At 34.0% G+C, this 15,669-nt stretch overlaps 2 protein-coding genes across 2 annotated transcripts in view; one reads left to right on the plus strand and one right to left on the minus strand.

Annotated features, from left to right (window-relative positions):
* Tmhs (Tetraspan membrane protein in hair cell stereocilia) overlaps positions 1 to 15,669 on the plus strand; it is a 189,357-nt gene that overhangs the window by 140,877 nt on the left and 32,811 nt on the right. The gene's annotated exons all lie outside the window — the stretch shown is intronic.
* The window catches only part of LOC137630903 (uncharacterized), a 72,051-nt gene that overhangs the window by 55,568 nt on the left and 814 nt on the right, over positions 1 to 15,669 (minus strand). The window contains exons 3-5 of the mRNA XM_068362440.1: positions 15,606 to 15,669; positions 12,654 to 12,760; positions 6,464 to 6,649 (exon numbers count right to left, since the gene is read on the minus strand). The exon at positions 15,606 to 15,669 is cut by the window's right edge and continues 69 nt beyond it. Coding sequence (XP_068218541.1) covers positions 6,464 to 6,649; positions 12,654 to 12,760; positions 15,606 to 15,669 — 357 coding nt within the window. The remainder of the gene's footprint in view (positions 1 to 6,463; positions 6,650 to 12,653; positions 12,761 to 15,605) is intronic.

Here is a 15,669-nt window from a genome sequence, read left to right on the forward strand (position 1 = left end):
CGTTCCTGGTATATGATACGATCAAATTTTTCGAAAATTATCGCCGATAAGTAACCGTATATCATAAGAAACCCCTTTTCTAATATGACACACAAAACAAAGCCATCTGGAGGGAAAACATAAGCTCGTTCCTGGTATATGATACGATCAAATTTTTCGAAAATTATCGCCGATAAGTAACCGTATATCATAAGAAACCCCTTTTCTAATATGCCACACAAAACAAAGCCATCTGGAGGGAAAACATAAGCTCGTTCCTGGTATATGATACGATCGAATTTTTCGAAAATTATCGCCGATAAGTAACCGTATATCATAAGAAACCCCTTTTCTAATATGCCACACAAAACAAAGCCATCTGGAGGGAAAACATAAGCTCGTTCCTGGTATATGATACGATCAAATTTTTCGAAAATTATCGCCGATAAGTAACCGTATATCATAAGAAACCCCTTTTCTAATATGAGACACAAAACAAAGCCATCTGGAGGGAAAACATAAGGTCGTTCCTGGTATATGATACGATCAAATTTTTCGAAAATTATCGCCGATAAGTAACCGTATATCATAAGAAACCCCTTTTCTAATATGAGACACAAAACAAAGCCATCTGGAGGGAAAACATAAGCTCGTTCCTGGTATATGATACGATCAAATTTTTCGAAAATTATCCCCGATAAAAAACCGTATATGGGGAAAAAACGCAACGGCTACTGTAGGCACGGAAAACCGCGCCAAAATAGAACGATCATCAGCGAGGAGGGGGCGCTGCTGGGCTGCTAGCTGGCCAGGACGCGCTATAATTCGGGTCACGTCTTCTGTCGCCGCCAATACTCACACACCAACAGACTTATCGTGCCAGAAAATGCATCCAGAAACAATATCTCAAGCGCCACGCTCACCCAAGGCCTTCTTCGCTTTCTTTTCTCCCTTTTCTCTCTTTTTTTTCTTTTCTTTTATGCCGTCCGCCTTCTTTCTGTTTTTTCTGTAAGTGGAAGTGTAATATTTGTCCCGGCATGTTTAAGGATGCTGGAGATTTGTCGAGATAAGGTTGGGAGAAAGAAGATTGCTCTGCGATGGTGAAAAAATTAGTGTTTGGCGAAGCAGACAAGACTAAAGAGATTGTGAGGTGGCTATATTGACTAACGCACAAAAACGAAAGATAAAATTTAACGAAAATAACTAGAACAGGAACAATGAAAGATTAGCAATTGGTTGTAAGAAAAGGAGTAAACTGAATAAGAAAAAAAAATGGTTGTTTGAAAGATTTATGTCTTGTACCAGCTGATATGCCGAACTGTGATTTCTTACCATACAGCTATTTCTATTATTATTATTATTACTATCCAAGCTACAACCCTAGTTGGAAAAGCAAGATGCTATAAGCCCAGGGGCTCCAACGGGGAAAAATAGCCCGGTGAGGAAAGGAAGTAAGGAAATAAATAAATGAAGAGAACAAATTAACAATAAATCATTCTAAAAACAGTAGCAACGTCAAAATAGATGTCATATATAAACTATTAACAACATCAAAAACAAATATGGCATAAATAAACTATAAAAAGACTCATGTCCGCCTGGTCAACAAAAAAGCATTTGCTCCAACTTTGAACTAGAAAAGAATGTTTATCTTAACTAACCTTGGACATTGAAGGCTGATATTTGAGAGAGAGAGAGAGAGAGAGAGAGAGAGAGAGAGAGAGAGAGAGAGAGAGAGAGAGAGAGAGAGAGAGAGAGAGAGAGAGAGAGTATCTTTAGGATGGTTTGTAAGATGAGAATTACCACCTTGAGGTACAGTTGGCCTCATTAATTCCGGTACACTTCCCGGAAAGATGAAGAGACGTTTGTGTACCGGAATTAATGAAGCCAATTGTACCTACGTTTTGATGGTATATGAATAAATAAGTATCAGGGTAACAACAGAACTGAATTTACACTAATCCATCTATTTTTTGGTATTGACATGTGTTTTAAATGGCTTTTTTTACGTCTCTACATAAGGAGTACATTATTTGATTGATTGAATTACGCGTTAATATAAAAGATATTGGGAAAAAGGATCCGAAAAACTAATAGGATACTCCTTAATTAATTGACAAAAATAGATAAATGAAATTTTAAGATTCCTTTATATGAAAAATTCAAAATTAATTTTGATATATATATATTTTTTTTTTCACAAGGCTTCAGAGAATTTTATGACACTAAATAATAAATGAAGAAGCATAAATGCAGTTTTCCATTTTATCCTTAAAACTATCTAAAGGCCATTTATTTATTTATTTATTTTTTTTTTTGGCCGGAGAGATGCTGTCTTCGAGATTAGGAAGCCACTGAGATATTGTCTATTCATTATACACACACACGCGTATATATATATATATATATATATATATATATATATATATATATATATATATATATATATATATATATATATATATATATATATATATATACACACACACATTTATAATATATCATCATCATCTTCTCCTACCCCTATTGACATACACAGTACATACAGATATAAACGGGTATATATATATATATATATATATATATATATATATATATATATATATATATATATATATATATATATATATATATATATATATATATATATATATATATATATATATATATAATTACATAAATATATACATATATATATATATATATATACATAAATAAATATATATATACATATATATATATATATATAATTACATAAATATATACATATATATATACATAAATATATATATATATATATATATATATATACATAAATTTAAATATATATATATATACAGGTCACGCTCAGCGGCATTACCAAACATATAACTACTCGGTTTCTCCCCGTTCCTCGGGTGGGAGGAAAATAGATTGAATAGTCATACCCTGGTAAGAGGAGGTGCGCTTTACTTATAGGTGCATATCTATCTTAATATTTAGCAATCATTTTGACGGATCGTGTACACTATTGATGATAATAATGATCGGGTATGTAACCTGACTTACAATGCTTTATCTTTTCTAAAACCTCTTAGATTTTTTTATTTTTAAATTGTCGAGTTGCAGAGGCTGAGACAATGAGATGAAATGTGCCTTTGTAACCCTCTATTCAAATTATCTCTAAGTTTATTTTAAACTGCTTCTTGTTTGAGAAAAAAAAAATCATCTAAGTTCTGGAAACATTTAACTTATCAAATTTTTTTAATTTCATGAACATCTTTCTATGATCAAGAAGCTTCAAACTCGAAATGTTTCCGTAATTTAAATCGTCCATTTTCAGACAAAGAACCTAATCAAAATCGTCCCTTTTCAGACAAAGAACATAATTAAAATCGTCCCCATTCAGACTAATAATCTAATTAAAATCGTCCCTTTTCAGACTAAGAATCTAATTAAAATCGTCCCTTTTCAGACTAATAATTCAATTAAAATCGTCCATTTTCAGACTAAGAATCTAATTAAAATCGTCCCTTTTCAGACTAATAATTCAATTAAAATCGTCCATTTTCAGACTAAGAATCTAATTAAAATCGTCCCTTTTCAGACTAATAATCTAATTAAAATCGTCCCTTTTCAGACTAACAATCTAATTAAAATCGTCCCTTTTCAGACTAATAATCTAATTAAAATCGTCCCTTTTCAGACTAACAATCTAATTAAAATCGTCCCCATTCAGACTAATAATCTAATTAAAATCGTCCCTTTTCAGACTAACAATCTAATTAAAATCGTCCCTTTTCAGACTAACAATCTAATTAAAATCGTCCCTTTTCAGACTAACAATCTAATTAAAATCGTCCCCATTCAGACTAATAATCTAATTAAAATCGTCCCTTTTCAGACTAACAATCTAATTAAAATCGTCCCCATACAGACTAATAATCTAATTAAAATCGTCCCTTTTCAGACTAAGAATCTAATTTAAATCACCTCTTTTCAGATTAAGATTCTCTCGTCACCCCATTTCAGACAAAGAATCTAATTAAAATCTGGCCTTTTCAGACAAAAAAATATAATTAAAATCGTGCCTTTTAAGACAAAGAAACTGATTTAAATCATGACATTCTCAGACAAAAAATCTAATTTAAATGTTCCTTTCTCAAGCTTAATTTAAATCACGCCTTTTCAGGCAATGAATCTAATTTAAATTGTCCCTCTTCAGACCAAGAATGTAATTTAAATCGTGCCTTATCACACAAAGAATCTAATTAAATCGACCTCTTTCAAACAAAGAATCTAATTTCAATAGTGCCTTTTCAGACTGAGAATCAAATTTAAATCAATCCTTTTCAGACAGACTCTAATTCAAATGTCCTTTTTCAGACAAAGATTCTAATTTCAATCAAGCTTTTTCAGACCAAGAATCTAATTCAAATCGTCCCTTTTCGGACTAAGAATCTAATTTATATTGTCCCTTTTCAGAAAAAGAATCTAATTCAAATCGTCCCTTTTCGGACTAAGAATCTAATTTATATTGTCCCTTTTCAGAAAAAGAATCTAATTCAAATCACATCTTTCTGGACAAAAAATCTAATATAAATCGTCCTCTTTCAGACAAAGAATCTAATTTAAATTGTCCCTTTTCAGACTAAGAATTCAATTTAAATCATGCCTTTTCAGACAAAGAATCTAATTTAAGTCGTGCCTTTCAAGACAAAGAATCGAACTTGAATCGTGCCTTTTCAGACAAGGAATCTAATTTAAGTCGTGGCTTTCAAGACAAAGAATCGAAATTGAATCGTGCCTTTTCAGACAAGGAATCTAATTTAAATTGTGCCTTCAGACAAAAAATTTAACTTAAATCGTCCCTTGAGACAAACAATTTCATTTAAATCCTCCCTTTTCAGACTTAGAAAAATTTAATTTAAATTACCTCTTTTCAGGTAAAAAATCTAATTTAAATCGTGCCTTTTCAGACAAAGAATGTAGTTTAATTGTCCTTTTTCAGACAAAAAATTTAATTTAAATCTTGTCTTTTCTGACAAACCATTTAATTTAAATCTTGTCTTTTCAGAGAAAGAATCAAATTTAAATGTCCCTTTTAAGACAAAGAATCTAATTCAAATAACTTTTTTCAGACAAAGAATCTGATCTAAATCGTGCCTTTTAACAAAATAATCTAATTTAAATCGACTGCTTTTAGACAAAGAACCTAATTCAAATCACCACTTTTCGATAAAGAATAATTTAAATCGTCCCCTTTAAGACAAAAATATAACTTAAATCCTCCCTTTCCAGACAAACACTCTAATTTAAACAGTACCTTTTCCGGCAAAGAATCTAATTGAAATCGTCCCTTTTCAGACAAAGAATCTAATTTAAATCGTCCCATTTCAGATAAAGAATCTAATTCCTATTGTCCCTTTTCAGACAGAGAATCTAATTTAAATCATCTCTTTTCAGACAAAGAATCTAATTTAAATAGTCTCTTTTCAGACAAAGAATCTAATCTAAATCGTCCCTTTTCAGACAAAGAATCTAATTTAAATCGTCCCATTTCAGATAAAGAACCTAATTCCTATTGTCCCTTTTCAGACAAAGAATCTAATTTAAATCGTCTCTTTTCAGACAAAGAATCTAATTTAAATAGTCTCTTTTCAGACAAAGAATCTAATTTAAATCATCCCTTTCCGACAAAAGACAAAAAACCTAATTTAAATCCTCCCTTTCCAGACAAAGAATTAATTTAAATCGTCTCTTTTCAGACAAAGAATCAAATTTAAATCGTCTCTTTTCAGACAAAGAATCTAATTTAAATCGTCCCATTTCAGACAGAGAATCTAAATTAAATCGTCGCTTTTCAGACAAAGAATCTAATTTAAATCGTCCCATTTCAGACAGAGAATCTAAATTAAATCGTCTCTTTTCAGACAAAGAATCTAATTTAAATCGTCCCATTTCAGACAGAGAATCTAAATTAAATCGTCGCTTTTCAGACAAAGAATCTAATTTAAATTGTCTCTTTTCAGACAAAGAATCTAAATTAAATCGTCCCTTTTCAGACAAAGAATCTAATTTAAATTATCTCTTTTCAGACAATCTAAATTAAATCGTCCCTTTTCAGACAATGAATCTAAGTGAAATCTTCCCTTTTCAGACAAAGAATCTAATTTAAATCGTCTCTTTTTAGACAAAGAATCTAATCTAAATCGTCCCTTTTCAGACAAAGAATCTAATTCATATCATCCCTTTTCAGACAGAGAATCTAATTTAAATCGTCTCTTTTCAGACAAAGAATCTAATTGAAATCGCCCCATTTCAGACAAAGAATCTAATTCATATCATCCCTTTTCAGACAAAGAATCTAATTTAAATCGTCCCTTTTCAGACAGAGAATCTAATTTAAATCGTCTCTTTTCAAACGAAAAAAGTAAATCATGAAGCTATTCATTGCCCTAGGAAATAACGAATTTCAAAATGACCTTTGACTCCTTCCACTGACCTGACTTATCATGGGATCCGTGTTGATCTGGCACATGTAGGGCCCCTTATCGTCCTCGGTGACTTTTTCGATGACCAAGTGCCAAGTGGAGTGATCGTCGAAATGGACTTGGACCCGAGGATTGTGAGTGATGACGTGGGTGTGGATTGCCTGGATGGCCTTCGTGTCCGCCTTCACCCAGCCAACCTGCGATGGATTGAAAAGAAGAGGATATTACTAGTTTTTCGACCTACATTATGTTTAAAGATGAAGGCATCTTATACGATTTTGCCACATTAAATCATACTAATTTTTGGACCTAAAATGGGTTGAAAGAACAAAAAGACACTTTTTTACAATAGGTTTATTTTCGACCTAAAATGGGTTGAAAGAACAAAAAGACACTTTTTTTACAATAGGTTTATTTTCGACCTAAAATGGGTTGAAAGAACAAAATGACACTTTTTTTACAATAGGTTTATTTTCGGCCTAATATGGGTTGAAAGAACAAAAAGACACTTTTTTTTTACAATAGGTTTATTTTCGACCTAAAATGGGTTGAAAGAACAAAAAGACACTTTTTTTTACAATAGGTTTATTTTCGACTTACATTATGTTTAAAGATGAGGGCATCTTATACGTTTTTGCCATATTAAATCATACTACATTTTTGGACCTAAAATGGGTTAAAAGAACAAAAAGACACTTTTTTTTTACAATAGGTTTATTTTCGACCTAAAATGGGTTGAAAGAACAAAAAGACACTTTTTTACAATAGGTTTATTTTCGACCTAAAATGGGTTGAAAGAACAAAAAGACACTTTTTCTCAATAGGTTTATTTTCTACCTACATTATGTTTAAAGATGAGGGCATCTTCTACGTTTTTGCCATATTAAATCATACTCATTTTTTGGACCTAAAATGGGTTAAAAGTAGAAAAGGACAATTTTACAATAGGTTTAATGGGGACCTTATTACAGCTTTTCTTCCCGCATAAGATACGAAAATCTTTCCAATTTGAAGTATTTTCGATACTTTTACGATAGACAGTCTTTCCAATTTGAAGTATTTTCGATACGATACTTTTACGATAGACAGTCTTTCCAATTTGAAGTATTGTCGATACTTTTATGATAGTCTTTCCAATTTGAAATATTCTCGATACTTTTACGATAGACAGTCTTTCCAATTTGAAGTATTTTCGATACGATACTTTTACGATAGACAGTCTTTCCAATTTGAAGTATTGTCGATACTTTTATGATAGTCTTTCCAATTTGAAATATTCTCGATACTTTTACGATAGACAGTCTTTCCAATTTGAAGTATTTTCGATACGATACTTTTACGATAGACAGTCTTTCCAATTTGAAGTATTGTCGATACTTTTATGATAGTCTTTCCAATTTGAAGTATTTTCGATACTTTAACGATAGACAGTCTTTCCAATTTGAAGTATTTTCGATACTTTTATGATAATCTTTCCAATTTGAAGTATTTTCGATTCTTTTACGATAGACAGTCTTTCCAATTTGAAGTATTTTCGATACTTTTACGATAGACAGTCTTTCCAATTTGAAGTATTTTCGATACTTTAACGATAGACAGTCTTTCCTATTTGAAGTATTTTCGATACTTTTACGATAGACAGTCTTTCCAATTTGAAGTATTTTCGATACTTTAACGATAGACAGTCTTTCCTATTTGAAGTATTTTCGATACTTTTACGATAGACAGTCTTTCCAATTTGAAGTATTTTCGATACTTTAACGATAGACAGTCTTTCCAATTTGAAGTATTTTCGATACTTTAACGATAGACAGTCTTTCCTATTTGAAGTATTTTCGATACTTTTACGATAGACAGTCTTTCCAATTTGAAGTATTTTCGATACTTTAACGATAGACAGTCTTTCCTATTTGAAGTATTTTCGATACTTTTACGATAGACAGTCTTTCCAATTTGAAGTATTTTCGATACTTTAACGATAGACAGTCTTTCCTATTTGAAGTATTTTCGATACTTTTACGATAGACAGTCTTTCCTATTTGAAGTATTTTCGATACTTTTATGATAGTCTTTCCAATCTGAAATATTCTCGATACTTTTACGATAGACAGTCTTTCCAATTTGAAGTATTTTCGATACTTTTATGATAGTCTTTCCAATCTGAAATATTCTCGATACTTTTACGATAGACAGTCTTTCCAATTTGAAGTATTTTCCATACTTTTACGATAGACAGTCTTTCCAATTTGAAGTATTTTCGATACTTTAACGATAGACAGTCTTTCCAATTTGAAGTATTTTCGATACTTTAACGATAGACAGTCTTTCCAATTTGAAGTAGATTCGATACTTTTACGATAGACAGTCTTTCCAATTTGAAGTATTTTCGATACTTTTACGATAGACAGTCTTTCTAATTTGAAGTATTTTCGATACTTTTACGATAGACAATCTTTCCAATTTGAAGTATTTTCGATTCTTTTACGATAGACAGTCTTTCCAATTTGAAGTATTTTCGATACTTTTACGATAGACAATCTTTCCAATTTGAAGTATTTTCGATTCTTTTACGATAGACAGTCTTTCCAATTTGAAGTATTTTCGATACTTTTACGATAGACAATCTTTCCAATTTGAAGTATTTTCGATTCTTTTACGATAGACAGTCTTTCCAATTTGAAGTATTTTCGATACTTTTACGATAGACAGTCTTTCTAATTTGAAGTATTTTCGATACTTTTACGATAGACAATCTTTCCAATTTGAAGTATTTTCGATTCTTTTACGATAGACAGTCTTTCCAATTTGAAGTATTTTCGATACTTTTACGATAGACAGTCTTTCTAATTTGAAGTATTTTCGATACTTTTACGATAGACAGTCTTTCCAATTTGAAGTAGATTCGATACTTTTACGATAGACAGTTGGTGTGGAAACGTGGACAGTGGGGAAGGAGTGAAGGTGGTTTCGGAGACACCTGTTAGGGGGAGAAGTTCGAGAGGGAAGCAGAAACCTAGATGGCTAGATAAGGTGAAGGATGATATGGAGAGAAGAGGTTTGGTGGAAGAGGATGCCTAGATAAAAGGCATTGGAGAAGGTTTATCAGGCAACTGACCCGTTATAAGTAGTAGGTTGGCCAGGGCACCAGCCACCCGTTCAGATACTACCGCTAGAGAGTTATGGGGTCTTTTGACTGATCAGACAGTACGACATTGGATCTTTCTCTCTGGTTACGGTTAATTTTCCCTTTGCCTACACATGCACACCGAATAGTCTGGCCTATTCTTTACATATTCTCCTGTGTCCTCATACACCTGACAACACTGAGATTACCAAACAAATTTTCTTCACCCAAGGGGTTAACCACTGCATTGTAATTGTTCTGTGGCTACCTTCCTCTTGATAAGGGTAGAAGAGACTCTTTAGTTACGGTAAGCAGCTTTTCTAGGAGAAGGACACTAAAATCAAACCCCTGGTACAGAGGCTATGGCACTACCCAAGACTAGAGAACAATGGTTTGATTTTGGAGTGTCCTTCTAGAAGAGCTGCTGACCATAGCTAAAGAGTCCCTTCTACCCTAAACAAGAGGAAAGTGGCCACTGAACAATTACAGTACAGTAGTTAACCCCTTGGGTGAAGACGAATTATTTGGTAATCTCAGTGTTGTCAGGTGTATGAGAACAGAGGAGAATCTGGAAAGAATAGGCCAGACTATTCGGTGTATGTGTAGGCAAAGGGAAAGAACCGTAACCAGAGAAAAGGATCCAATTTAGAGAACAATGGTTTGATTTGGAAGTGTCCTTCTAGAAGAGCGGCTGACCATAGCTAAAGAGTCCCTTCTACCCTAAACAAGAGGAAAGTGGCCACTGAACATATATCAATGGAAAGGTGTCCATGTCGTTGCTGTCCAAAAATACCGCGAAAGAAGAGCGCCAAGTTACCGCCGGGACATCCTTAGGGAAAATATCTGTATAAGCAATCACCGGTCTGCGTCCGAGAGTTCTTTCCAGGAGTGTTAAAAACACTTTGGAAGATTGCTGAAAGTAGTGGGTACGGCTTAACCCAGATTTATAATATTAAAGGAGATTATCCAGTTACGGAGGAAAGGGTAAGGGAGAGGAAGGTAGCGAGCGGGCTGGGGGGCCTCCTTGAAAAAAAAAAAAAAAAAAGATTTCAAGGAAAGCCGATTACGGTTGAAAAAAAGATTAGCGAACGAAATAGATTTTTGGAACGGAGACAGTGAACGGAATAAATGATGGGCTTTGAATAATGGATCCTCGATCTGACTTTTCTTTTCTTTTCTTTCTTGCTTTCCTTTTCGTTGGTTTATTGACGTTTTGACCTTAAAAGGTTAAAAGGTCGCTCATGAATGGCAGAGGCAAAGCACAGTGACATTGCCCTAGCAATCAGGACAATGCCCTAGAGACTGACCATATATTATATGATCAGCGCCCAAGCCTCCTCTCCACCCATGCTAGGACCAGGGAGGGCCAGGCAGTGGCTGCTGATGACTCAGCAGATAGACCTATAGGCTCCCCCAAACCCCCCAACCTTAGCTCACAAGGATGGTAAGGTTGCAGAAACTAATGGCACTAACGAGTCTGAGCGGGACTCGAACCCCCGACTGGCAAACACCAGGCAAAGACGTTACCAATCAGGCCACAGCAGCCCATAAGATATTTTTGAGCCAAAAAGGGTGCGATTAATATCCAGTTTCAAGTTCACCCATACCTCCTAAATATTGGGATGTCTCAACTGCTCTATGTATAATCCTTGACACAAGAAGTCCCTATAGAGATCATATAATACAAGAGGCAGCATTGCCATGGTCGGGGAAAAGCACTGCACAATTCTCTGGCCAAAAATTAAGCGAATTTTTTCTGCATGAAACAAGAAACGGCTACAAAAGTTGGTAGAACTAACAAAAATATATCTTTCTCTCGTACAAAAAGCACTGACTTAGTGTGAGTGAGTGAGTATGTGTGTGCGCACGCATGAGAGAGAGAGAGAGAGAGAGAGAGAGAGAGAGAGAGAGAGAGAGAGAGAGAGAGAGAGAGAGAGTATGATTCGAATTCGTATCAGGCGAGCAGAAGTGGCAACTTTTGGATGAGTGCAAAATTTTCACACATAAAAAACTATTTAAATTGTCCAAAAGGACAATAACCAACATCAAAACTCAACTGGTTAACTCTTAAAAGAATGGGAAATAGTTTTTTTTTTTTTTTTTTTTTTTTGGAGGAACCTTACCATTACCGACAATGTTACTACATTTCTACCCAGTTGGGATAACTTGATAATTATTTTCCCTTCGAACATGTACGTGACACAAGGGAAATGAAACATACCAATGATATGAAACACGTCTTATCACAAATAATAATTTTACGAATAATCAAACAACACACATTTGACGTGGGGTTGAAAAAAAAAAGGTTTAGCAATTCCACATCACTTGATAAAAAAAAGTAGGGAAAAAGAGAAATATTTACTTACTGTAATTAATTAAATCCATTTCTTACACAAATATGTGTCAATTTTCACGACCATTAACTATCATTTACTATACCCAAAGATCAATTTTCCTTTGCAAAAGATCACGAATTTGACATTATTTCCTTTCCTCACTGGGCTATTTTCCCTGTTGGGGCCCCTGGCCTTATAGCATCCTGCTTTTCCAACTAGGGTTATAGTTTAGCATTTAATAATAATAATAATTTCGTCAACAATTTGATCACTCAAGAAAATACTAAATTTAAATCCGATGAAAAATTAAAATTTTTATTGACTGATTTTAAGCTATTTGGCATCACAACGACCAAGGTCACAGACTTTGATAAGAGAGAGAAGACTTATTATTATTATTATTATTATTATTATTATTATTATTACTATCCAAGCTACAACCCTAGTTGGAAAAGCAAGATGCTATAAGCCCAGGGGCTCCAACAGGGAAAAAATAGCCCAGTGAGGAAAGGAAATAAGGAAATAAATAAATGAAGAGAACAAATTAACAAAAAAAAAAATAAATAAGATAGAATAGTGTGCTTGAGTGTACCCTCAAGCAAGAGAACGAAGAAAAGGCTAACTAACCATCGAGACACGAGCAAAAAAAATAAGATAGAATAGTGTGCCTGAGTGTACCCTCAAGCAAGAGAACGAAGAAGAGACTAACTAACCCTCGAGACACGAGCAAACACTCACCCTATATCCGCCGAGATGTCTGACCAGGCAGGTAAACTTAGCATCTCTTCCTCTTGGGACAGTCACGTTGGCCACGGGACCAGAAAATTCGGGCGAGAAACACACAGCTGAAAAAAAGGAAAAAAAAAAAAGATGACAGAGTACTGTAATGGGTGTCTTATATCAAAATAACTAACAGAAGTGTTTCAAAGGTTATAAGCAAGATAACATCTAGTCTGGGGTATTTTGAATAGAAAGTGTACCAACCGTGTGTCACACGATCGTACATAGTTCATTTTGTGTATATATTATGCTTGTATCTTCGCTCTTCCCTCGCACTAAAAAGAACCTGAATAAACATGCCTGTTTTTCTCATCGTTAACAGTGTCGGTTTTGAACATGAAATTTCCTGTTGCATTGAGCTTTTGTATATAAAGGAGAGTGTTCTATAATAAACTCACTCAGTTGCTTTCATCCTGTCTTTGAGTCACAACAATACTCAACAATACTTATCGATAGTTTTCTCTTTCATTGATCATTGAATATTTCTCTCTGTCATAAGTGAAGATGATGCTACCACATAAAATACATATACACATATTTACAGTATATACACACACATACATGAACATATATCACAAGCACACGTGATTTTAATTAATGTAAATATCACCCACGAATGGCATTTCATTAAAATAACCACGTGTTGCAAACTCACGATTCAGCTATCATGGTGGAGATGGGTTTATTTCAAGTCTATGAACAGATTCCTGAATTCGATAGGAATATGTAGGGGGACTTGTCATAAACTTTTAGTCTCTCTTGATAGCTTAGTAGGTAGGGTCCCTGCCAGCATGGTTTCCAGCCGTAGAGGTGGTGGTTCGAATCCCCACCCGGCCAGAAGCTGTTACCATAAAATGAATTCCAAGTGGATATATATTCCCAAGATAGAATTCGGTATTAAATGCCATTCGTGGGTGATATTTACACACATACATATATGAATTAGGGTCATTGTTTGAGTGAGCAGAACACAATGACAGAATACTGTAAAGAAGTGGTTTCCAAACTGGGGGAAAATTTCCCCCTGGGGGTAAACTTGAAGCTTCCAGGAGAGGAAATAATTACACTACCTACTAACTTTTATTTGGGTTAGAGTTGTCTTGCTTGAGGGTACACTCGGGCACACTGTTCTATCATATATCTTATTTCTCTTCCTCTTGTTTTGTTAAAGTTTTTATAGTTTATAAAGTGATATTCATTTTAATATTGTTGCCCTTCTTAAAATATTTTATTTTTCGTTGTTCCCTTTCCTCACTGAGCTATTTTCTCTGTTGGAGCCCCTGGGCTTATAGCATCCTGCTTTTCCAACTAGGGTTGTAGCTTAGCAAGTAATAATAATAATAATAATAATAATAATAATAATAATAATAATAATAATAATAATAATAACAGGCTCTATGACTATGCTTAGTTGTTACTAACTGCTCTCTATCCAATTTACTCTGTAATTATATGTCTATCAGTATATAAGCACATTTGAAAAATAAATTAGGGAATAGTCTCAAGTGTGTTTTAACTACTCTTTTCCCTCATACACATGAAGGGGGAAATCTGGATGGTTGAATTGGGTCCAAGGGGGGGGGGGATATGACAGAAAAAAGTTTGGGAACCACTGCTGTAAAGGATGTCTTAGATCAAATTAATTAACAGAAGGGTTCAAGATAGCATACAGACTGGATATTAGGGGGTGATTAAAGCCCGATGTACAGTATTTTTAATAGATAGTTTTCTCTTTCATTGATCCTTGAGTATTTCTCTCTGCCATAAGTGAAGATGACGCTACCCAATAACATACACATAAACAATGGATAGGCCCAAAGGTTAAAATAATCAAACAAACGTACAAACATGAGATATACAATCATATTTTTTTTTGTAATAATATTGATAAATAGAAACGAGAAATTATTTTAATTCTATTATACATTTCAGTTATCAAAAGCTATATAATGTTTCTCCTGAAACGAAGATATAAATTTATTCTAGAAAAAAAAACCCTGGTTCATGTGAATGTAAGTATAATTATTTGCACATGCTCATAAATTTAGTCATTATAAGATTAATAGTTTTATTTTTTTATTTTTTTTTTTTTTTTGGGCGAACATTCTCATCATATTTCATCCCCATCATAACTCCTCTTGCAATAATAAGAACAGAATAAACAACGAGAAATACCATACTGAAATCCAGCCACATAACAAAGCTCTTCCTCCTTAAAAAAAAAAAAAAAAAAAAAAAAAAAAAAAAAAAAAAAAAAAGGAATGTTTCAAAATCTCTCTCTTCTCTCTTCCCTTGTTGAAGGTTGACACTAAGTCCCCAGAGATGAGAGAAAAAACCGGACGAAGAAAATAAAAAATGTGAAGGAAAGAACCGGAGCCACTAAGCATTTAGGCACTGCGGAAGATGAGAAGACGACAGACAACAGAGTGAATAATTAGCTGGCATTATGCAAAACCTTTTCCTCTCTCGGCGGGAGAAGGCGGGCTCTCTCCCGGCCACTATCTAACCGCCAAACCCTAGGGCCAAACCGAACCCCTAGCGGTTACCATGGCCCCCCCAACCGCCCATTCCCCCAGGGGCTTCTTATGGCAATGGTAGCAGTAGCTTACCATCCCATATCTCACGGTCTGGTTCTTAAAAGCCAGGCTGGTTCCAAAAACTCTTAACGCCTTGGTTCCAAATCTCGTCGCTGCTTCATTCTTCTTCATGGTCGTCGTAGCTTTGAAATGTCAGTATTATTACTATTATTATTATTATTATTATTATTATTATTAAATGCTAAGCTACAACCCTAGTTGGAAAAGCAGGATGCTATAAGCCCAGGGGCCCCAACAGGGAAAATAGCCCAGTGAGGAAAGGAAATAAGGAAATAAGGAAAAATAAAATATTTTAGGAATAGTACTCTGTTACGTCCGCTTAAAAGACTTTGGTTCCATACGAAGAGATTTGAAGATGGCTCTGTAGAAGCTTTGTT

Source organism: Palaemon carinicauda, chromosome 39, assembly GCF_036898095.1.
Source record: "Palaemon carinicauda isolate YSFRI2023 chromosome 39, ASM3689809v2, whole genome shotgun sequence".
NCBI classification, from domain to species: domain Eukaryota; kingdom Metazoa; phylum Arthropoda; class Malacostraca; order Decapoda; family Palaemonidae; genus Palaemon; species Palaemon carinicauda.